The sequence below is a fragment of the Benincasa hispida genome, chromosome 7 (genome assembly GCF_027475165.1).
Source record: "Benincasa hispida cultivar pf3 chromosome 7, pf3_genome.v1.1, whole genome shotgun sequence".
Taxonomy (NCBI): Eukaryota; Viridiplantae; Streptophyta; class Magnoliopsida; order Cucurbitales; family Cucurbitaceae; genus Benincasa; species Benincasa hispida.
Genome location: NC_143484.1, coordinates 41,138,304 through 41,162,144, shown reverse-complemented (window position 1 = coordinate 41,162,144; position 23,841 = coordinate 41,138,304). Strand labels below are relative to the sequence as shown.

At 37.0% G+C, this 23,841-nt stretch overlaps 1 protein-coding gene across 1 annotated transcript; it reads left to right on the top strand.

Annotated features, from left to right (window-relative positions):
* The first annotated feature begins 17,624 nt into the window (after positions 1-17,624).
* Positions 17,625-17,954, top strand: LOC120081056 (uncharacterized). Its single transcript, XM_039035735.1, has one exon. It carries the CDS (start codon positions 17,625-17,627, stop codon positions 17,952-17,954), a length of 330 nt encoding a protein of 109 aa, XP_038891663.1.
* Positions 17,955-23,841: the final 5,887 nt, after the last annotated feature.

The window sequence follows — 23,841 nt, the reverse complement described above, 5'->3', positions numbered from 1 at the left end:
AATTGTGCTAGGAATTCATGAGAAAATGAGCTTACGTCGTTCAGCATTAAAGAATCTCGACTAACCCATTATTATGCGTTGTTATGCGTTTAATGTTCTATTTTTTGTAGCTAACGCAGAAAGTGGATGCAAACACGGAAATCTTCATCGCAAAGGCAAACGCGTCGATCAATGCATGGATGTTGCGGTAATCAGCCATATGCATCCATCACATGGGAGTTGTGCTCGTCAAGCGATCGCGGTCATCGTGTAGAGTTGCGGTATTTAGCAAATGCGGTCACTGAATGATTGTGGTTACGTGATAACGCATGATAAAGGGATCAATGCAAGGTTGGTGGAATGAACACATCAACGCATCTACCTATAGAAAATCAAAAGATGATGTTAACATTTCACCTACCACGCCGTTAGCTACAGAGGTTCAGAAAAGGACTAACGCGCCGAATTTCAGACTCAGAGCAGTCCATTAATGTTGTCGATGATCCAAGCTCTATAAATAGAAGCCGATGAGCAGAAATTTAAGTTATCTAGGGTTTTCGCCCAAGGTTTTCGCCTGAGGTCGCCTAGGGCGGATCCTTGTGATCCAGACAAAATGCGTGAGAAGACACTTGAGATTTCTTCACCTCCTTCATCCATTTTGAGTGACGACCGGAGCCTTCGACCAGAGCTAGATCTCGGGAGAGTCAGCTCTACCGCCCATCCATGGCACCACCGGCAGCCTTGACGCACATCCGCTAGAAGCAAGTCTTTGCTTCCAGCTGGTCATTTCATTTTCCTTTCTTTTCTTATATTGTATTGTATGACATTTTGTGATTAAGGAATTAATACAATTTGTTTTCAATGCATTTCTCTGTCTCTTACGACTCCATCTCCATCTTCTTTGCTTAGTATCTTTACTTTCATTGCAACACTTAGTGAGATTACTTGGGTATCGTATACTTAGTCATGTGGATTAGGGATATGAAGCATGTAGCAACCCACCGAGAGGTGTGTGTTACGTGAGTGTGTGAGTAACCTTATTTGCTTAATGTGAAGCTGCGTCAACGTCTGTCTATAGGCTAACGCAATGCTTGTCTATGAGTAAAGTCAGCAATAGCCAACTGTCCGGGAGGGTAAGTGGTTGGTCGCATTAAGCAATGTATGCATTGTTCACTAGAGATAGGAATAATATTAGGTCAGCCAAGTTCATGCGGTTACCTTGTCCTATGAGCGCATCATTCATCATTTAAGCATACTTGGGAGAGTAGTCTAAAACCCAAATCTAAGACTCATGAGAGTGGATTGGAATGCATAGGCAAGAACGGGGACTTAGAGATAAGCTCCGTTTGCTAACCTGCATCGCATGCACCCTAGGAATAGGTATGATATTATGTGGTCGCCTTATTTGTGTGTGTGTCACTTTGTCATCGCATAAATAAGAATAGAGGCTTATGTGTAGGTCCTATTGACTTATCGCATATACTGCATGCGTTCTAGCATTAGAAGCCGTAGCATTCGCGTCGAGAGGTGGTTTACTATTATATGTGTGTTGCATGATCGCATGGCTTGCGTTGACTAAGGGTACCCTTGCGATCACTCTTAAGGGTTGCAATGAAATCATCTCCACATTTTGTCTCTTTTCCCATTCATTTATTTATGTCAAGAGTTGTCGTGTCTCTACCTCTCATTCATATTCTCATTGCGTTGTCTGTTAGCTAGAAGTAGGAGTAGAGCTAACTTAGCAACCCTTCCAACATTCTTTTATTTAAACCGTCGCACGCACATTACCGCATTCATTTTGCTACAAGTCCTCGTGTTCAACCTCAGATCACTCGAGAAACTTGCATCTGCGTTATACTTGGTGTGAGCGCAAGAAAACTTGTGACAAGATGCATGGTCATCGCATACATTTGTTAACGCATAGTCAGTCCAATGCATGACCATCGACGCATAACTATCAACGCATACCTTAAGAACATGCATCGCATATTGCGTCCAAAGGATTTTAGTTGTTGAATATTTGACTTCTAATTTCTCGTCATCAATGCTCACGTAGATTTAATTCATAGTTTTAAAATGTTTAAAACTTGGATGAGATAGACCTAAGATCACGGTTCTAATATGATTAGCAACCCTTAAGATTTAATCTTTTAATCCGTTTAATAGGATTAAATTGAGTAATAAAAGGTTGAAGTGTAGCAAATCTTCCTATAAGGGACCCTTTGTCTAAGGCGAGTTCTGTCTAGGCTGGGATATTTAAGTTGACGAAAACGTAATATCCCTACCTGAAAACCTACCTGAAAATGTGAATTAGATAGATTTGATGCATGCATGCAAGTTAAGGATAGTCCATTAAAGTGTTTAAATGTGACTACTTGAACTTGTTCATAATTCATAGACAAAAGTTGTTTATGAGCGGACTTAAAAAGATGACTTAGACTAAAATAAATAGTCGGATTGTCTAGGTTAATGAACCCCTAGGTAGAACATTCAGTGGGAGGTACTTGGGGCATACGATGCTTCATTTAAACCTTTCACATTTCTTCTATATAGTCCACACTGTGAGATCTATCCTCGGCCTAGTGGCACCTCTGACGTGTCCCCCTTAACGGATGTTGTTTGGGTAGGTCAATATCAAGGTGGATGGAGAGAGTGTTCATAGTAAGTGGGAGTGAGAAGTGCGACAGCATATCCCCCAGTCTCCCTCGTTGGATTAAATAAAGTTACTACACATCGCCTCGAGGCACCTTGGGAGTGTTCCCCTATAGGATGGTAGTTTTCACGTTTCTTTATTTGATCTCTTGTGAGAGGATAAGGTTACTCAGTCTCTTATCCTAATCTGCTTTTTCCCTATGGTGGGCTCATTAGGGCGGGACTCTGGAGCCGAAAGCATGGAGTCACACTTACACGGAATTTATAAATATTAACAGTTCTGGACCAAATAAATGATGGCTGTTAGGTTCAATTCCAAGAGTTGGTTCTGCCTAATGGTTGAGAATGTCTCATCCCAGTGAAAAGGCATTTGATCACCCCATCGGTGACGTTTGTCCTGCCTCACTGAGGCATCATTGCGAAATAGAAGTCTTTCACTTAGGGTACTTGAAACTGTTTTGCAAAATTAATTGATTAAATTGTGGTTTAGCAAAATCTAATTAAAGTTTTGTTCGTATTTTTAGCAACAAGTTTTACAAAATGGCCACAGCCACTTTCGCTTTGCTTAGCGTTGAAAAATTAACCAGCGATAACCTTTCAACATGGAAACACATGACCACGAAGATACTAATCATCGAGGATCTCATGTTTGCCCTTACGGAGATCTATCCTCCTATTCCAGCTCCAAATGCTGCTCGAAATGTTCGGGAGGCATACGAGCGATGGACATGGGCGAATGAGAAGGCTTGAGCCTATATCTTGGCAAGTCTTTCTGAAGTCTTGACTAAGAAACATAAGCTCATGGTCTCAGCAAGTGAGACTATGGAGTCCCTGTAGGGAATGTTAGGACAACCGTTTGAACAGTTTATGCACGAGGATCTTAAGTATATATTCAACTCCAAAATGGAAGAAGGCACCTCTATTCGTGAACATGTACATAACATGATGGTCCACTTCAATGTGGCAGAGTTAAATGGGTCTACCATCGATGAAGGCAGCCAGGTTAGCATAATCCTGCATTCTTTGCCGGAGAGCTTTCTGCACTTTGTTAGCAATGTGATTCTTAACAAAGTGAAATATAACCTTACAACTCTCCTCAACGAGTTGCAGACCTACCAATCTTTACTGAAAAGTAAGGAAAAGAAGAACGGTGAGGCAAATATTGTTTCATCTTCCAAGACGTTCCATAGAGGTTTGACCTCAGGAACGAAGTCTGCACCTTCTACTTCTAACTCTCCAAAGGGGAAGAAGAAGAAGAGTGGTAAGGGAAAAGGGAAAGCGCCTGCTAACTCGCCGCCTATCGCCCCAAGAAGGCATCCACCGCCGATTGAAAAGGGAAAGTGTTTCCACTACAACTAGGATGGACACTGGAAGAGGAACTGTCCTCGCTGGCTGAAGGAAAGGAAGGCCGCCAAGGCAAATAAAGGTAAATATGATTTATTTATACTTGAAACTTGTTTAGTGGAGAATGATGATTCTGCCTGAATAATTGATTCGGACGCCACTAATCACATTTGTTCTTCTTTTTAGGGGATTAGATCCTGGCGACAGTTGAAGGCTGGTGAGATGACGATGCGAGTACGCACCGGGTACATTGTCTCAGCTGTGGTAGTGGGAGGGCTCCAATTAGCTTTACAGAATAGGTTTCTAATTTTGAATAATGTATATATTGTTCCTAAATTTAAGAGGAACCTTATTTCTATAAAGTGCTTGCTACAATGTAAATACACTGTTTTTTCTAATGTGGATAAAGTGTTTATTCATAAAGATGGTGTTACTATTTGTACAGCGTATTTGGAAAGTAACTTTTATGTGCTAAGGCCGTTAGCCATTAGTTTCCTCCATAACACAAAATTGTTTAAAACTGTCGTAACTTAATCTAAACGTCGACGTATTTCTCCAAAAGAAAATATCCAACTTTGGCACCTTCGATTACAGCACATCAATATCAATAGGATTCAGAGATTGGTGAAGAATGGACTTCTAAGTGAGTTAGAACAAAATTCTTTACCGGTGTGTGAATCTTGCCTTGAGGGTAAGATGACTAAATGACCTTTTACTGGAAAAGATTATCGAGCCAAAGAGTCTCTTGAGTTAGTATATTCTGGCCTTTGTGGTCCTATGAATATGCAAGCTCGAGGTGGCTATGAGTATTTTATCAGTTTTACTGATGATTACTCGACGTATGAGTATGTTTATCTTATGCAACAGAAGTCTGAATCCTTTGAAAAGTTCAAAGAGTTCAAGGTTGAAGTTGAAAACGCATTGGATAGATGGATTAAAACACTTCGATCGGATCGAGGTGGAGATTTTTTGGACTCAGCATTCCATGACTATTTGATAGAACATGGAATCGTTTTCCAACTCTCAACGTCGGGTACACCTCAGCAGAATGGTGTAGCTGAGAGGAGAAATAGAACATTATTGGATATGGTTCATTCGATGATTAGTTAAGCTTCCTTACTGGACTCGTTTTGGGGTTTCACAGTGAAGACTGTGGTATACACACTCAACTGTGTTACCTCCAAGATTGTTGCGAGAACACCTTTAGAGTTGTGGAATGGGCGTAAAGCTAGTTTACATCACTTTTGCTTTTGGGGTTGCCCTGCACATGTGCTTGAGACAAATCCCAAGAAATTTGAACCACGGTCGAGGTTATGCCTCTTTGTAGGCTACCCCAAAGGTACACGAGGGGGTTATTTGTATGATCCATCGAAAAATAGGATGTTTTTTTTTCCACGAACGCTACATTCCAAGAGAAGGATCATATTAGGGAGCACAGTCCACGAAGTAAAGTCATGTTGCATGAGCTTTCCAATGAAACTACTGCGACTTCAACAAGAGTTGTTGAAGAGTCTGCTAAATGAAGGATGTTGACCGGGATGAATGGGTCAAGCCCATGGATCTCCAGATGGAGTCGATGTACTTCAACTCAGTATGGGATCTTCTAAATCAGCCCGATGGGGTAAGACCTATAGGTTGTAAATGGATCTACAAGCGCAAACGGGGTGCTGATGGGAAGGTACAGAACTTCAAGGCTTGACTTGTGGCAAAGGGTTATACCCAGGTAGAGGGAGTCGACTATGAGGTGACTTTCTTGCCTGTTGCCATGTTAAAGTCGAACTGCATCCTCTTGTCCGTTGCAGCTTATTATAATTATGAGATCTGGCAAATGGACGTCAAGACGGCCTTTCTGAATGGAAATCTTGAGGGGACCATTTACATGGTTCAACCCGAGGGATTCATAGCCCAAGGTCAAGAGCAAAAGGTTTGCAAGCTGAATCGGTCCATTTATAGGCTGAAACAGGCATCTCAATCTTGGAACATACGGTTTGATACTGCAATCAAGTTGTATGGCTTTGACCAAAACGTTGATGAGCCTTGTGTCTACAAGAAGATCATCAACGCTTTAGTAGTCTTCTTAGTGTTGTATGTAGACGATATACTACTCATTGGAAATGATGTAGGTCTACTGACTACAATTAAGAACTAGCTAGCAACCCAATTCCAAATGAAAGATTTAGGAGAGACTCAGTTAGTTCTGGTAATACAGATCTTTCTGGATCGTAAGAACAAAGTGCTAGCATTGTCTCAAGCATCGTACATTGACAAGATGTTGCTCAAGTACTCGATGCAGGACTCCAAAAGAGGCCTACTACCGTTCAGGCATGAAGTTACTTTGTCTAAGGACATGTGTCCTAAGACGCCTCAAGAGGTTGAGAAAATGAGACGGGTCTCATATGCATCTGCCTTTGGCAGTTTGATGTACGCGATGTTCTGTACTCGTCCAGACATTTGTTACACTGTGGGCATAGTCAGTAGGTATCAGTCTAACCCAGGCCAAGGTCACTGGACCGCGTAAAGAACATCCTCAAGTATCTTCGGAGAACGAGGGACTACATGCTCGTGTATGAATCTAGGGATTTGATCCTTACTGGATACACAGATTCTGACTTTCAGGTTGATATGGACTCTCGCAAGTCCACTTCAGGGTCAGTCTTTACTCTTAATGGGGGAGCTGTAGTGTGGCAAAGCACTAAGCAGGGGTGCATCATCGACTCCACTATGGAGGCGGAGTACGTAGCGGCTTGCAAAGCTGCTAAGGAAGCCATCTAGCTCAGAAAGTTCTTGACAAACCTGAAAGTTGTTCTAGATATGTCTAGGCCCATTACCCTCTATTATGATAATAGTGGGGCAGTGGCAAACTCCAAGGAGTCGAGGAGTCACAGGCGCAGCAAATAGATAGAGTGGAAGTATCATCTGATCCACAAGATAGTGCATCGAGGGGACGTGATCGTCACGAAGATCGCTTTAAAGCACAATGTTGTTGACCCGTTTATGAAAGCTCTCACGGCTACAGTGTTTGAAGGTTACCTTCAGAGCATGGGTTTACAGGATCGCTTGCAACTGGGCTAGGGCAAGTGAGAGAGTTTCTTGTACTGGGCTTTTATGCCCTAGTTTATTGTTTTGTACTACTTTTATGTACACCCCATTTCGCTTTAGTACAAGTGGGAGATTGTTGGGATTGATGCCCTAAAGTCACGTGTCCTGTAGATTGTAAACAGTTTGTATGAACGCTTGTGATGTATAATATATTATATTTACTTCACATCTTGTTTTTGCTCAGTTGTTCATTTTATTTGCTTTTCCACAAACCAATAAATATAAAATCCTTGGTTATCTGGATGTAACTTAAACATGTATGTGGTGACATACAAGTGGATCATGTCTTGGCCTTATCGCCTAAACAATCGCCTATAGGTTAAGAATATAATATGATTATATTCATTATTTATTTAATTGGTTGGTTATGTGTTAATTGGCCGAAAATTTCTCCTGAATTGTGCATTAGTGGGAAAATTGATTTCAGTTATTGTAATTGAAGAATAAAATGAAATTTGGTTTCATTTTGCAAAGAGTTCGAAAAAATCGCTCAAAGTGTGAAAACGTCACGATCGCTTAGCCGAGAGCCTATACGATAGCGCCTTATCGCTAAACAATCGCACACCTCACGTACTAGACGATCGAACACGTTTTCTAAATGATCACTCAGCTTCTCTAAACGATCGCTTAGTGCGCCGAGTTTTCTAAACGATTGCTTAGTAAAATCTACACAATCGTGTACCTTTCTCTAAGCGACAAGCATCCACTATACTATAGCTCTCTATAACTTGCTTGTCGTTCTACACGATCGTCCCTTTCCTTCTTCCTCTACTAATTCCATCAAAGACCGCTCTTTGGATTCTCACTCTGAGAATACCAAGGGCTTTAAGTGGTGGTGTTGTCCCCGGTCTTGCTTGTTCGTGTGCTGTCGTTTGTGTAGACGATCATGCTGCTGGTACCCGACTGTTTGCTGGTTATAAAGAACATAGACGGTTGCTTCCGTTGGTTTGAGTTCGAAATGAAGATAGTCTTTACCTGGTAAGTTTACTCAATCTGTTCTTATTTAATTGTTAAAGCATGCCTATAATTAGTGTTAAATTGCATACATGTTTGTTAGAATGTGTATGTGGTAATTCGGTCACAATGAAATAGGAAAGATCTGAATGCACTCATGGAAGCTCTTGTGTAAGAGTTCCTTCATTAGGGTACATTAAAATTTTGCTAAAACTTATTTGTTGTTTGAATGATTAATGCAAAGTAAATTAATTGTAAATAGTTTGTTCTTTTTCAGCAATTATTTTATTGTGGCTACCGCTACATTAAACTTGCTCGCCACGGATAAATTAACAGGCAAAATTATACTAGTTGGAAAACACTATCAACACAATACTGATCATCGATGATCTTCATTTTGTCCTCATGGAGGATTTTCCTCCCATTCCAGCTCTCAATGCTCCTTGAAACATTCAAAAAGTTTACGAGCGTTGGACACGGACAAACGATAAGGCCGAACATATATCTTAGCAAGTCTTAACGAAGTCTTGGACAAGAAGCATGAGCCCATGCTCACAGCTCGTGAGATCATGGAGTCCCTGACACTGTGAAACATGACACTCTGAAACACATCTTCAATGTCGGTATGCAAGAAGGGGCATATGTTCGAGAACATGTTCTCAACATGATAGTCCACTTCAATGTGGCAGAGATAAATGGGTCAAGCTCGATGAACCCGTTCAGGTTAGCTTCATTTTGGAATCTTTTCCTGAAAATTTCCTACATTTCCGTAACAATGTTGTTTTGAACATGATTGACTACAACCTGACCACTCTGCTCAATGAGCTACAGACGTTTCATTCCTTGATGGAAAGCAAGGAACAGAAGGGTGAAACAAATGTTGTTTCATCTTCTAAGGAGTTCCACAGATGTTCGACCTCTGGGACTAAGTCTGCATCTTCTTCTTTCAGCACTAAAAAGTGGAAGAAGAAGAAGAAGGGTGGAAAGGGAAAAGTTAACCCTGTAGTTGTTGTTCAAAGGGGCAGAAGGCCGATCAAGGCTGCAAAGGGAAATCTTTTTTCCATTGCCCCAAATACTTGACAGAAAAGAAGAAGGCCAAGCAAGATAAATATGATTTACTTGTATTAGAAACCTGCTTAGTGGAGAATGGTGATTCTACCTGGGTTATAGATTCTGGGCCATTAACCACATTTGTTCTTCATTTCAGGGAATTAGTTCCTAGCAACAACTAGATGCTGGTGAGATGACGATGCAGGTTGGAACTGGACACGTCATCTCGGTTGTGGCAGTGGGAGGTCTCTAGTTGATTTTAAAGAATAAATTTCTAATTTTAGAAAATGTATATGTAGTTCCTGAATTTAAAAAGGAACCTTGTTTTTGTAAAGTGTTTGATTGAACAATTTTATACTATCAACTTTCTTTTAAATAAAGTGTTTATTTCTAAGAATGGTGTTGATATTTGTTCTCCAAAACTGGAAAACAATCTTTATGTGCTAAAACTGTTAGCAACTAATGCGCTCCATAATACATAAATGTTTAAGACTACAGTAACTCAACATAAAAGGCTTAAAATTTCTCCTAAAGAAAATGTCCAACTTTGGCATCTAAGACTAGGATACGTCAATCTCAATAGGATTGAGAGGTTGGTGAAGAATAGACTTCTAAATGAATTAGAAGAAAATTCTTTACCTGTGTGTAAGTCTTGCCTTGAAGGCAAAATGTCTAAAAGACCTTTTATTGGAAAGGGTCACAGAGCCAAAAAAACCTCTAGAGCTAATATATTCAGACCTCTATGGTCCAATGAATGTCAAATCAAGGGGAGTTTATGAATATTTCATCTGTGTTTGGCCTTTCCTTCTCCGCGCCCGCTCACGCTTCGCTGAACTATGGCGTAAAGAGCGTGGAGGTTCGAGTCCTCTTCAAGGCATGGTCGCCGGTCTGCCATTCTCAGTGTGACGAACTAGAAAAGTCAGAACATCGGCTTACCAATCGCTTACCATGTCTCCTCTGTTTTTGGATTTCACTTTCCCTTGCTTCGACACCGTGTTTTGGCTTGACTTCTTTTGAGAAATATTTTCAAATATAAATGTTTTGTTGTAAGATGTTCGTTTTTCTTTTCTTTACTGATTCCTCTCCCTTGCTTTGTTCGAGATGGGCTTTTTTTTTTTAATAAGGCTCGCTCCCCCCGGCTTCCAAGTAGCGTACTAAAAGATGTGATTTATGAGATCTGAAGCTGGCAAGAGATGACAGCAGAGTGGGGACCACTAACCAAGAAGACCTTTTCGAATCCCAAACGAGGAGATAGACTAGCACCTTCTCGGCTGATTATGTGCCCACCCTCAGATCTCATTACGGACCTTCGACTGCACTTCTTGCCTAATGGAGTACAAGATATGGGTACGTTTATTTAATGCAACTAAGTTTAAATCTTTTGAAAAGTTCATAGAATTCAAGGATGAAGTTGAAAATACATTAAACAGAACGATTAATACATTTCAATCTGGTCGAGTTGGAGAGTTTATGGATTTAACATTCCAGAACTATTTAATAGAACATGGAATAGTATCCCAACTCTCGGAATCTAGTACACCTCAATAGAATGGTGTATCAGAAAGGAGAAATCGAACCCTGTTGGACATGGTTCGGTCAATGATGAGTTACGCTTCTTTACCTGAGTCGTTTTAGGGTTATGCAATAAAGACTGCAACGTACATCCTGAACTGCTTTCCATTCAAGAGTGTTTCTAGAACACCTTTGAAATATGGAATTGTCGTAAAGCTAGTTTACGCCATTTCAGAATCTTGAGTTGCCCAACACACGTGCTTAAGGATAATCCTAAGAAATTGGAACCACATTCAAGATTATGCCTATTTGTAGGCTACCCCAATAGAACAAAAGGTGGTTACTTCTTTGATCCTAAAGAAAACAAAGTGTTTGTATCGATAAATATTACTTTTCTTGAAGAATATTACATAAGGGAGCACAAGCCCCAAAGTAAGATTGTGTTGATTGAAATTTCCAAAGAAACTACTAAATCTTCAACAAGAGTTGTTGAAGTAGGATCATCTAGTAGTTCAAATCTACCTCAAGTATTAAGGGAACCTCAACGTAGTGGGAGGGTTGCGAACACACCTGTTCACTATATGGGTTTAACAGAAATCCTTGCTATGGTAGCTAATGGTGAAGTTGAGGATTCATTGTCTTATAAGAAGAAAATGGAGGATATTGATAAAGATGAATGGATCAAAGCGATGGATCTCACAATGGAGTCTATGTACTTCAATTCCATATGGGATCCTATAGATCATCCTGATGGGGTTAAATCTATAGGTTGTAAATGGATCTACAAGAGGAAATGGGGTGTTGATGGGAAGATGCAATCCTTCAAGATTAGATTAGTGGCAAAGGGTTATACCCAGGTTGAGAGAGTTGACTACGAGGAGACTTTCTCACCTGTTGCCATGCTAAAATCTATCATAATACTCCTATCCATCGCCTCATATTATATGACTATGAGATTTGGCAGATGTGAAGGAACTCTTATCAAAGAGAACCATTGAGTGGAAGTTGATCGTTCCAAACCCCATTATGAAAGAATAAGACATTTACAATCAAGCAACAATAGTTATGCATCAATGAGTAAATTACAGCATGCTTCATAAAAAAAAATACTAGAATTCGAGTGCACATACCCTTGAAGAACTTTTCTTCTCGTATCCCTCGATCAAACTCAGTCCACGCAAACCAGTGAATAGCACAAACTGTAGAATCCTCGAACACAATCGAGTAACACTCGAACCTCGACCTTCGAACAGCAAGCAGACACTACCACAAGGCTACCTTTGTATTCTCGGTGTGAGAATCCAGGAGTTGTGGGCTTTGTATGGATTTGGTGGAGGGAAGGAGGAATTGAACAATCATGTAGACAATCGAGTAAGTGGAAGAAGACATGAGTCTATCGTGTAGACTTGGGTACTCGATCGTGTAGTTGCGAGCAGCTATCGTATAGTATACTCTTTACTCGATCGTTTACTTTCTCAAGGCTACGTATAGCTTTTTGTTTAATGCGCGTTCAATTATCAAAAAATGAAAACGATTTTCATTTTATCCATCAGTTACCATAACTGATTACAACTTTCCGCTAAGTTGGTTACTAGGAGAAAAAACCGAAACCAATTATCTCATAATTGATTTAATTATAAATAAATATTATATTCATAACCTATAGTTTTAATATTACATCTCATGCAATATATAAACCATAGTTTTGTTTCTCCTTTATGGCATTTAATATTAATTCCTCCAATTAATGTATCTAATACATCAAATCAATTATATCACATATAATCGAAGCAATTTAATTATATCATATATAATCAAATTCCCTTTTGTTAATTTGAACACTTCAAACTAACCCAAAAACTGATTCTCAACATGAATTCATTGAGCTACCAAGGGGACCTTATAGACCTCTAGCTTGAAGCTCCAACAATACGTGAATAACTGACTAATCATGATATCTACCATTCATTAACTGTTGGCCATTCCACTAAAGACTGACAGTTGCACTCTTCACGCTACAGATATATTTTTGTGTCCATTGGATATAACCAATCAACAGTACGATGACCCTTCACAAATCCCTCGTAAGTACAGTTGGGCCAATTTACCGTTGTGCCCCTGTAGTTACATCTAACTCCTTAAATACCACTGATTCCTCTAATGAACAATACATCATAGTCCTATTATGAATAAACACTTCTCGGGCCAAGAGAAAGTGTAACGCCACATTGTTCAAGCCCTTGAATCAGCCTTTAAGGGAACAATTTATCTACTTACCCCTGCTTCAGGGAAGGAGTGAATTTCGCCTTGTGTAGCTGAGTTCCCAACTTTCTATCAGACGAATCCTCAAAGTGGCCTAAATCTCGTAGAGTCCTACAATTTGTAAATATATTGAACAAACTCATTGTTTATTTGATAAAATATATGATATTTTATTCTATTTTTTAGTTGCATTAACCACAAACCAATAAACTAATATCTAAGGTTATTTTGTAGCTTAAACATGTATGTAGAGACATACTGGTGGATCATGTTTAAGTGATAACATAAATGGTCTATAGTAGATGGATATGGTTGGGTACCTTATCCTGGTGACACTTCGAGTATGGTATGTTTTATAGGTGTTACAATTATTGTAAAGTGCTACAAATGATTTGATCCTGATCATTCATGTATAGACATGTGAGTGGTGATATTCTATACAAAGGAGTTTGTATAAGATCGAACCACGAAATGTTTAGTCTCATTATATAATGTCATTCATAATAGAGACTTACATTTCACCAGGATGGCCATAGTAACATGACCTGAATCCTGAGTGAGTTGTGAACTCCGAGTTGTGAACTTCTATCTATGAGGGCAATCTTTTGATTTGTATGGGTGAGAGTGGCTAGATCACCGACTTAATAAGCCTACCATTTTGGGGATTCGTCTGTTGGGGAGCTGGAAACACAGCTACACAAAAAGGAATTCACACCTTCCCCGAGGTCGAGGTAATTAGATAAATTGCTCTCTTAAAAGTTGATTCCGGGGCTTGAACAATGTGGCGCCACACCCTCTCCTGGCCCGATAGAGGTTTAGTCATAGTTGAACTATGACCTATAGTTCATTAGAGGGATCAGTGATACTTAAGGAGTTAGATGTAACTATAGGGTAAAATGATAATTTTGGTCCAACTATACTTACGAGCAATTTGTGAAGGGTCATCATACTGTTGATTGGTTATATCCAATGGACACAGAAATATAGTGCGAAGAGTGTTGTTGTCGGTCTTTAGTGGGGTGCTCGACAGTTAATGGGTAGTAAATAATTTAATTAAAGAGTTTGATTAATTATTCATGTACCGTTAGAGCTTCAAACTACAGGCCCATGAGGTCCCCTTGGTACCTCAATAGAATTAAATGAGAATCAGTTTTTGGATTAATTTTAATTGTTCACATTAATTGAGGAATTTAATTATATATAATATAATTAAGTTATTTTAATTATATATGATATAATTAAGTTATTTTAATTATATATGATATAATTATTATAATATATTTGACACACTATAGTATTTGAAAGAGAAAATAAATATCTGAACAAGATTCAAATATTAATTATATGAATTGGATTCATATTGTTAAATTTAATATAAATGTGATTTATATTAAATGTCATATGAGAGAAAAAAGAAACTATAGGTTATATTGTATATGATACAATATTTAAACTATAGGTTATAAATTATATTTGATATAACACGTAGTTTAATATATATATTATGATAAGTTAGTTATCATATTTATATATATTAAATATTTATTTTATATATAAATTAATTTATATTAAAATTTATTTCTTTTGATTTAAGGAGGGAATTACAACTCCCTCCCCCTCTTTTCTCTCCACCTACGTAATTGGGTGATTGATGTTTATATGGGCATTTTTAGGAGAGAGTCTCCTCTGTTGGAGATGATGCCCTAAACTCTCGTGTCCTGTAGTTTGTAAACACAGTTTTGAACAAACGCTTGTGATGTATAATATATGATATTTTCTTCACTTTTTTCTATGAACATTGGATGTTTTATTTTCTTTACCACAAACCAATAAACTAAGATCCCTAATTGTCGTTTGTAACTTAAGCATGTATGTGGAGACATACAGGTGGATCATGTCTTAAGTGATAACCAAAATGATCCGTAGTATATGGATATAGAAGGGATACATTATCCTAGTAACGCTACAGATGCGGCTCGCTTTGTAGAATAGTTACAAGTGTTGTGACTTGCTATAGATGGTCTGATCCTAATTATTCATGTGGGGACATGCAAGCGAGGCGTCCTATACAAAGGAGTTTGTATAAAACCGTACCACGAAGTGTTATAGTCTCGTTATATAACATCGTTCATGACAAAGACTTCATTTCACTAGGATGACCATAGGTAACATGACCTCAATCCTGAGTGAGTTGGGAACTCCTGCCTTTGAGGGCGATCCTTTGATTTTCATGGGTGCGAGTGGCCAGATTGTCGACTCAAACCTACCACTATGAGGATTCGTCTGATTTGGGAGCTGGAAACTCTACTACACAAGATGGAATTCACTCATTTCCCAAAACAAGGGTAAGTTGATAGATTGCTCCCTTAAGGGTTGATCCTGGGACTTGAACGATGTGGCACCACACACCTTCTCATGGCCCGAGAGGTGTCAACACATAGTAGGACTATGTTGTATTGTTCATTAGAGGGATCAGTGGTACTTAAGGAGTTGGATAAAACTATAGGGGCATAATGGTAAATTGGCCCAGCCGTACTTATGAGCATCTGTAAAGGGTTATTGTACTGTTGATTAGTCATATCCTATGGACATAGAAATATATTTGTGGTAAGAAGAGTTCAGTTGTCAGTCTTTAGTGGAATGTCTGGCAGTTAGCGGATGGTGGATCTCGTGGCTAAAGAGTTTAGTCAGCTATTCACATACCGTTGGAGCTTCGAGCCATAGGTCCATAAGGTCCCCTTGGTAGCTCAATGGATTCAAGTTGAGAATCAGTTTTTGGGTCAGTTTTAAGTGTTCAAATTGACAAGAGGGAGTTCGATTATATATGATATGATTGAATTGGTTAAATATATATGATATGATTGACATTATGTATGAAATACATTATTTAGAGGAAAATGATATAAATATGATTTATATCTAGTGGAGGAGAAAAGACTATGGTTCATATGTTGCATTTGATGTGATATTAAACCATAGGTTAATGAATATAATATGATTATATTTATTATTTATTTTTGGATAATTATAGGATAATTGTGCTGCCATTTTCTCCGTAACCGTGTGATAATGGGAGGTTGCTTTCAGTTTTTGTAACTAAAGAATAAAATGAAAATCGTTTTCATTTTGCAAGAGATTGGTCATTCGCTCACGTTTGGTGTATATTGTCTATCGCATAGCAAGCCGAGAGCCTACACGATAGCTCAATGTTTCTAAACGATCGTATACATGTGTGCAGCTTACTAAACGATCGCATAGGATTTGTTAAACGATCGTCTAGCTTTTTCCTAAACGATCGTTCACCCGAGGGTTTACTAAATGATCGTCTATATGATCGCTGCCTATTTACTAAATGATCGTGTACCTTTTATCTAAACAATCAAGCATTATCTATACGATAGACCCAATATTCTCCCACTTGCTTGGTCGTGGTATACAATCTTCCTTTCCTCCTTCCCTCTGCCAAATCCAATAGAGCCCACACCTCCTGGATTCTCACACCAAGAATACCGAGGGTTCTAAGTCGTGGTGTCCTCCCTATTGCTATGTTTTTGTGGAGGCCGTTCGTGGGTAGACGATCGGGTTTTGGTGAATGATTTGCTTGAACTTTCTCAGTGAGAGTGAGAGGAGCATTCCTTGGAGGAGAACGATTTTTGGTGAAGAAGAGTTCTTCAACTGGTATGTATTCGCTCTCTTGTTGTTTAGTATTCAAAGCATGTTGGTAATTTATTGAATATTGCATATTTATTTTGTTTGATTTTGAATGCGTTAATTCTATCACAATGAGTTTGGGACGATCTCGCTTTCACTCAGAGGTACTCTTTGATAAGAGTTCCTTCACCTTCACCATGCTGCAAGAAAGGAAGTCAAGAAAAGATCTACGTTATTTGAACAGAGAAAATAGTTCTCTTTGAAATTTTTTGAAAAATTCCTTTTCCTCTCCTGTTCTCTAAAATCATTCCCTCCTATTCCAAAATAGTCAAAGCCCATCACTCATGGGTTCTCTACCTGAGAATACCAAGGTCACCATTGTGGTAGTGCCTATTGTCAGTTCGAAGGAATCTTGAAGTTTTGTCTTCAAAGGTAAGGGTTTGAAATCCTAGGTTTTTTTTTATTTTTTTTTTAGCATACTGTAATTTATGCTTTCTTTTCTATGAAATTTTTATTCTATAAAAAATGGGAATTTGGACGATCCAGCTTCTGCTCAAGATTCTCTTCAACAAGATCCTTCATATAATAGGTGGTGAAGGAAATGTGTCAACATATCCTACGGTCTCTTACATTAGTTTGAATGTGAAATTCTTATGTTGTCTGCTGTCGTTTTTAGGCTATATTAGCTAGTCGTTTTTCAGCGACTATCCCCTCAGAGTGTTGTAAAATAGGATTAGGAACAACTCAAACTTCAAAAATAAACAAGGTTTCTTAGTTCCATCTTTAAAATTGTCTTTCAATTTGGGGGTTTGTTGATATCATTCTATGAAATCTGAAAATGGGGGGTCATACTTACAAGAGTTACTAAGTGTTAGTAAATTTTTGACCAAAAACGGTAACTAAATAACTAATAAATAACTAATATAAATATTATTCTGGAATTAGTATTTAGTCAAGAGTGTCTTGCTTCAGTAAAGGGATATTTCACTGTCCCTCGATAGCATCTATCTCACTAAAATATCGTTGCAAATAAATAATGAAATTTAGGTACATTATTACTTTTTCTAAAATGAATTTGGATTTAGATGCAATTTCCTAATAGAATTTGTTTATGTTTCAACATGTCGAAGTCAATTGTCCAACTTTTAGCTTCTGACAAATTTAACGGTGAGGATTATTCAAAGTGGAAATCAAACATCAATACGATACTAGTTGTAGATGGTTTGAGGTTCGTTTTAATGAAGGAATGTCTTACATTTTCCAGCTTTACTGCAAACAGAAATGTTCGAGATGCATATGATAGGTGGGTCAAGACAAATGAAAAAGCTCAAGCCAGCATTTTAGCTAGCATATCTGATGTGTTAACTAAGAAGTATGAGAGCGTGGTCACTGTTAAGGAGATCATGGAGTCGTTACAGGCGATGTTTGGACAACCGTCCTCATCCGTTTGACATGATGTTATAGAATACGTTCACAATTTTTGTATAAAGGAGAGAACCTCTATTAGAGAACATGTTCTGGACATGATGGTCTACTTCAACATCAACGAAGCAAATGGGACTATCGTAGACGAAAAGAGCCAAGTCAGTTTCATCATGGAATCTCTTCCAAAAAGTTTCTTGACATTTTGAATAAATGTTTTGATGAATAAAATAGAATACAATCTGATTACTCTTTTAAATGAGCTTCAAACTTACCGCCTGATGAAAAATAAGAGTCAAGAAAGGGAAGCAAATGTTGTAACCCAAAGAAAATTCCATACGGGATCGTCGTCTGGGACAACCTTCTGATAAGAAATCTAGACCTTCTAAGGATAAGACTATCCAAATGAAAAAAAAAAAAAGGATAAAGGGAAAAAGAAAACTCCTGCAAAGAAAAGCAAGACGAAGATTGCAAAAAGAAAGTATTTACATTGCAATGAGGATGGGCATTGGAAAACAAATTGTCCTAAATATCTTGCTGAAAAGAAGGCTGAAAAGGTAAGCCAAGGTAAATTTGATTTACTTGTAATTGAAACATGTTTAGTGGAAAGTTCTGACCTGGATACTAAATTCAGACGTCGCTAATCATATTTGCACTTTCATTCAGGAAACTAGTTCCTGGAGACAGTTGATGGAGAACAAGATGACTTTCAAGGTGGGAATAAGTGAAGTCATTTTGGCTCATGCAGTGGGAGATCTGAAGTTATTTGGAGATACTTGCATTTTGTTGGAAAATGTATATTATGTGTCAGACATGAAAAGGAATTTGATTTCGATCTCCTAACATATGTATGAAGTTACTTTTGATATCAATGAAGTGTTAATTAGTTCAAGAGGTGTTCAAATATGTTCTACTAAACTTGAAAATAACTTATATGCGTTAAAGCCAAATGAGGAAAAAGTTATTTTAAATATAGAGATGTTTAAAACAGTAAATACGAAAAATTTCTCCTAACGCCTATTTTGACACTTAAGACTTGGACACATAAATCTCAATTGGATTAAGAGATTAGTAAATAATGGACTTCTAAATCAGTTAAAAGAAAATTCTATACCTCCGTGTGAATCATGTCCTGAGGCTAAAATGATTAAGATATCTTTTACAGGAAAAAGTCTAAGAGTCAAAGAACCTCTAGAGCTTGTGCATTCGGATCTTTGTGGACCGATGAATGTTAGAGCTCGAGGAGAATCTAAGTAATTCATCAGTTTTATTGATAGCTATTCAAGATGTGGTTATGTTTACCTGATGCATCATAAGTCCGAAACTCTTGAAAAAAATCAAAAAGTACAAGGCAGAGGTTGAGAACTTATTAGGTAAAAAGATTAAAACACTTCGATCAGATCGAGGTGGTGAGTATATGGATTTAAAATTCCAAAACTATTTGATAGAATATAGAATTCAATCCCAACTTACTGCACCTGATACACCACAACAAAATGGTATAGTAGAAAGGAGAAATAAAACCTTGTTAGACATGGTTTGTTCAATGATGATCACGCCTAGTTACCTTAGTCTTTTTAGGGATATATAGTACAAACTGCAGTGTATATTTTGAACATGGTTCCCTCGATGAGTGTTTCAGAAACACCATACGAGTTATGGAGAAGGCGTAAAAGTAGTTTACGTCACTTCAGGATTTGGGGATGCCCAGCACATGTGTTAGTGTAGGACCCAAAGAAATTGGAACAACGTTATAAAGTATGCCTATTTGTAGGATACCCCAAAGAAATAAAAGGTGATCTATTTTATGATCCTCAAGATGATAAAGTGCTTATATCGAAAAATGCTATATTCTTAGAGGAAGATCACATAAGAAATCATCAACCGCACAGTAAACTAGTATTGAATGAGATGTCCAGAGAAACTACAAATAGATCAACAAAAGTTGTTGATCAAGCTAGTCCTTCAACAAGATTTGTTGATGAAATTAGTCTGTCACATCCTTCTCAAGAATTGAGAATACCTCAACATAATGAGAGGGTTGTTCAATAGCCTAATAGATACATGGGTTTAACATATGGGTCGTCATATCTGATGATGGCTTAGAGGATCCATTGACCTTTAAATAGACAATGGAGGATATAGATAGAGACCAGTAGATAAAAGTCATGGACCTTGAAATGGAGTCTATGCACTTCAATTCAATCTGGAAATTTGTAGATCAACCAGTTGGGGTAAAACCTATTGGTTGTAAGTGGATCTATTAAAAAAAAAAAAAAAGACCAAGCTGAAAAGGTACAGACCTACAAAGCTAGACTCGTGGCAAAATGATTTACCGAAAGAGAGGGGGTAGACTATGAAGAAACCTTCTCCCATTGCCATGATCAGGTCTAATAGAATACTCTTATCCATTACCGCCTTTTATGATGATGAAATATGGCAAATGGATGTCAAGACAACTTTTCTTAATGGTTATCTTGAAGAAAATATTTACATGTTTCAACCAGAAGGGTTCACTGAACAGGATCAAGAGCAAAAGATTTGCAAGCTTAAAAGATCCATTTATGGGTTAAAACAAGCATCTCGATCCTGGAATAAGATTTGACACTACGATCAAATCTTATGGCTTTGAACAAAATGTTGACGAACCTTGTGTTTACAAGAAAATTGTCAACAAAACTGTAGCTTTTCTGGTACTATATGTTGATGATATCCTACTCATTAGAAATGAGGTAGGATTCCTTGTTGATGTTAAGAGATGGCTAGCATCGTAATTTCAAATGAAAGATTTAGAAGATGCACAGTATGTTCTTGGAATCCAAATAGTTTGGGATCGCAAGAATAGAATGTTGGTAGAGTTGAATTGAGTTGAGTGGAGTTAAGTCGAGTCGAGTCAGAAAGTCTGTGTTAGGGGTGTACAATTAAGTTGAGTTGAGTTGGGATATCTGGTGTAGTTTTTCTAAACAAAATTGATTTTGTCTTGAATTTTCTTTCTTTATTTCTTTCTTTTTTCTATTTTTTTAATTTCTAAGTACACATGTATTTTTCTAAAATTTTTAACAATAAAAAATGCTTACCTTTTTTCTCATTCTTAAAACATAACAAATTTCTGTATAAATGTATATTAAACACAAATTTTGAATTCAATTTTTGAACACTCAATTACATAACATATTTTTTTTCATTCCTAAACACCAAACATATTCCAAACAAATGAAAACTTTTCACAACTACTTAACCCTCAATTATGAACATTGAAGATGCTTAAAAATTGCACAACTTTTTGTTTTCCCTTCTTAAAAAATATAACATATTTTCATCATACAATTTGAACACTCAATTGTATAATAATTGTATCTACATCCCCAAAGACAAGTCGTATTCCAATAAAATAAACATTTTCTCTAATCCCTAACCCTCAATTAATTTTAACTCAATCATAAATGTCAATTAAAAAAATCAATTCTAATCTTGTTTGTAAAATATGAATTTCAATTTTTATGGTTAATGATTTCTTTCTTTCTTTTTGTGCAAACGTTTGATTTTTTACATTTTAAACTAATACAATGGAATGATATTTTGTTTATGCAAACTCGTTTTTTGCAAACATTTTTTTGTTCAAACATTTTCTATGGCTAAGTCTAATTTGCCACTTACAAATGAATAATAATGTCCACAAAAATGTCTACGTACATGAAAAAAATGTATGGTAATGAATAACACTGAATACATTGCAAATTGAGTAAAATAACAAACTATAGTTAGATGAGAATGAAGCTAAATGCAAATAAAATTAAAATAAACATCCTACAACATATCTTCAAAGTTCAAAATGAATTAGATTGAAACAATAAGACTAAATGAAGGTAAAACAGAGATGTGATCTAAAAAAAGAGGTAGGAAACCAAATCAATGCAACAACCTAATTTATTATAAAGGAAAAGAAGGAAAAATGCATTTTCTAGTACAATCTTTCTTTTAGTAACCACCATTTTATGAATGTAAAAAATGAAAATTAGAAATGGAAAACAAGAAAGTTACATAAGAATAGCACAGTCTTCCTTTCAGTAACCACCTTTCTACATATAAATATTGCATTTAACGTAGACAAAATATTATTATTTATATAATCAACAACCCTACAATATACTAATGGTCGTAGAACGTATGAGTTGAACATGCACAAAAAATATGGTTGTCATTGAGGGTTTATTTACATCTTCACAAAACTATTTACATCTTCACAAAAACTAGGATTGTCATTAAGGGTCTCGTTAGAGGTGGTCTTCGTCGGAGTTGGTTGTCTGAGATGAATGTTAGTGTTGGTTGTCATCGGATTGATCATCGAAAGTGGTCTTTGTCGGAGTTGTCGTCAAATGTTGTTGTCGGAGCCCAGAGTTGTCGCTGGAGGTGGTCGTTGGAGATGGTTACCAAAGTCTGGAGTTGGTTGTCAAAGTTCGCAGCACGAAGGTGATCATCAGCGTTGCTTATACAAAGGTGGTCATCAGAGTTGGTTGCCGAAGTTGTAGTCAGAGATGGTTGTCAAAGCCTAGAGTTGGTCATCAGAGTTGGTCGCACGAATGTGGTTGTCGGAGTGTGTCGCTGAAGTTTTTCCGACAGTGGCCAATTGGTGGAGCCATTGAAAATATTGGAGGGAGGAAGAGTTTGGGTGAGTTAGAGGGAGAGTTGGAAGAAGTTGAAGTAAGTTAGGCTTTAGAAAAAAAAATCAACTCGATTCCACCAACATTTAAAGTTGGTGGTCAAACATTGTTTACCAACTCAACTCAACTCATGTTGGTAAAACAAACACCCTATAAACGCGTGGAATAAACTTCAAAGCTCCAAGAGTAGTATAATCCTTTTAAAAATTTTAGATCAAAATGTACAAATACTAAAAATTTAAGGACCAAAAGAACACTAAAATCTATTATTAATAAAAGTTCTACTTCTATTTTGTTATATTTCTTGTAATCGAGTGGTTTTATTTTTAATAACCAAAAGTATAAAGACTAAAAAAGGGTCCAAATAAAATTCAATAATTATAATAATATATAATTATCGATAATAAAGTTTCAATAATTATAATAATATATAATTATCGATAATAAAGTTTATGGTAAATTGATTATTACATTTGAGTGATTGTTTTGAATAGGCCAAAAGTGATGGTGGTGGAATTGAGTGGCCAGCTCAAAGCTCAAACCTGAAGTAGTTATACGTGCAGAGGTCACTCTTGACCAGAAAAATGAGAATTGTGACTAGTAATGGAAGGACTCTTTTTAGTTTTAAGACACTGAAATTTGATTGATTCACAAATAAAGAAGACGGTTCATTTTTGGAAACTAAAACAAAATTGCCAAATAAAATAATTATTTAACCCCAAACGAAAACACTCTATTATATATATATATGTGTGTGTGTGAAAAGGAGAGGGGGGAAAAATGTTATCTTGATTGGTATTTTTATTTGTTTTTTTCCACTATTCCTGATATGACCTTATTTAAAAGTGGTCAAATAATATTTCTTAAAAAAACATATATATAAAGATGAAGTGTTTAATATTAATTTTTTTAAGAAAAAAGAAAGTGAAATCTTTTTCCTTTATATCATACATCACAAAAATTAGACTTAAGTGGTACTGTAGTAGTCATATCATTCTCACAATTTTTTTTTTCCTTTTTGGGATATGTAATATAAATCTCAATTAAATAGCTTTTAACTACATCAATACTAATAAGAATCGAACCATCGACCTTTAATATAATAATGGAAGCCTGATCTATTAAGCTACATCATCCAGATTGGCAATATTATTGCAATGAACAATAATCAACAAAAGCATGAAGATACACTTCCCATCAAATTCACATTCAAACAATTTCAGAACACTTGAACTTTCCACTAATAAATGAGAAA

Excerpts from the sequence above, each read along its gene's own strand:
- LOC120081056 (XM_039035735.1), top strand. The coding sequence starts at position 17,625 with ATGTCGAAGTCAATTGTCCAACTTTTAGCTTCTGACAAATTTAACGGT.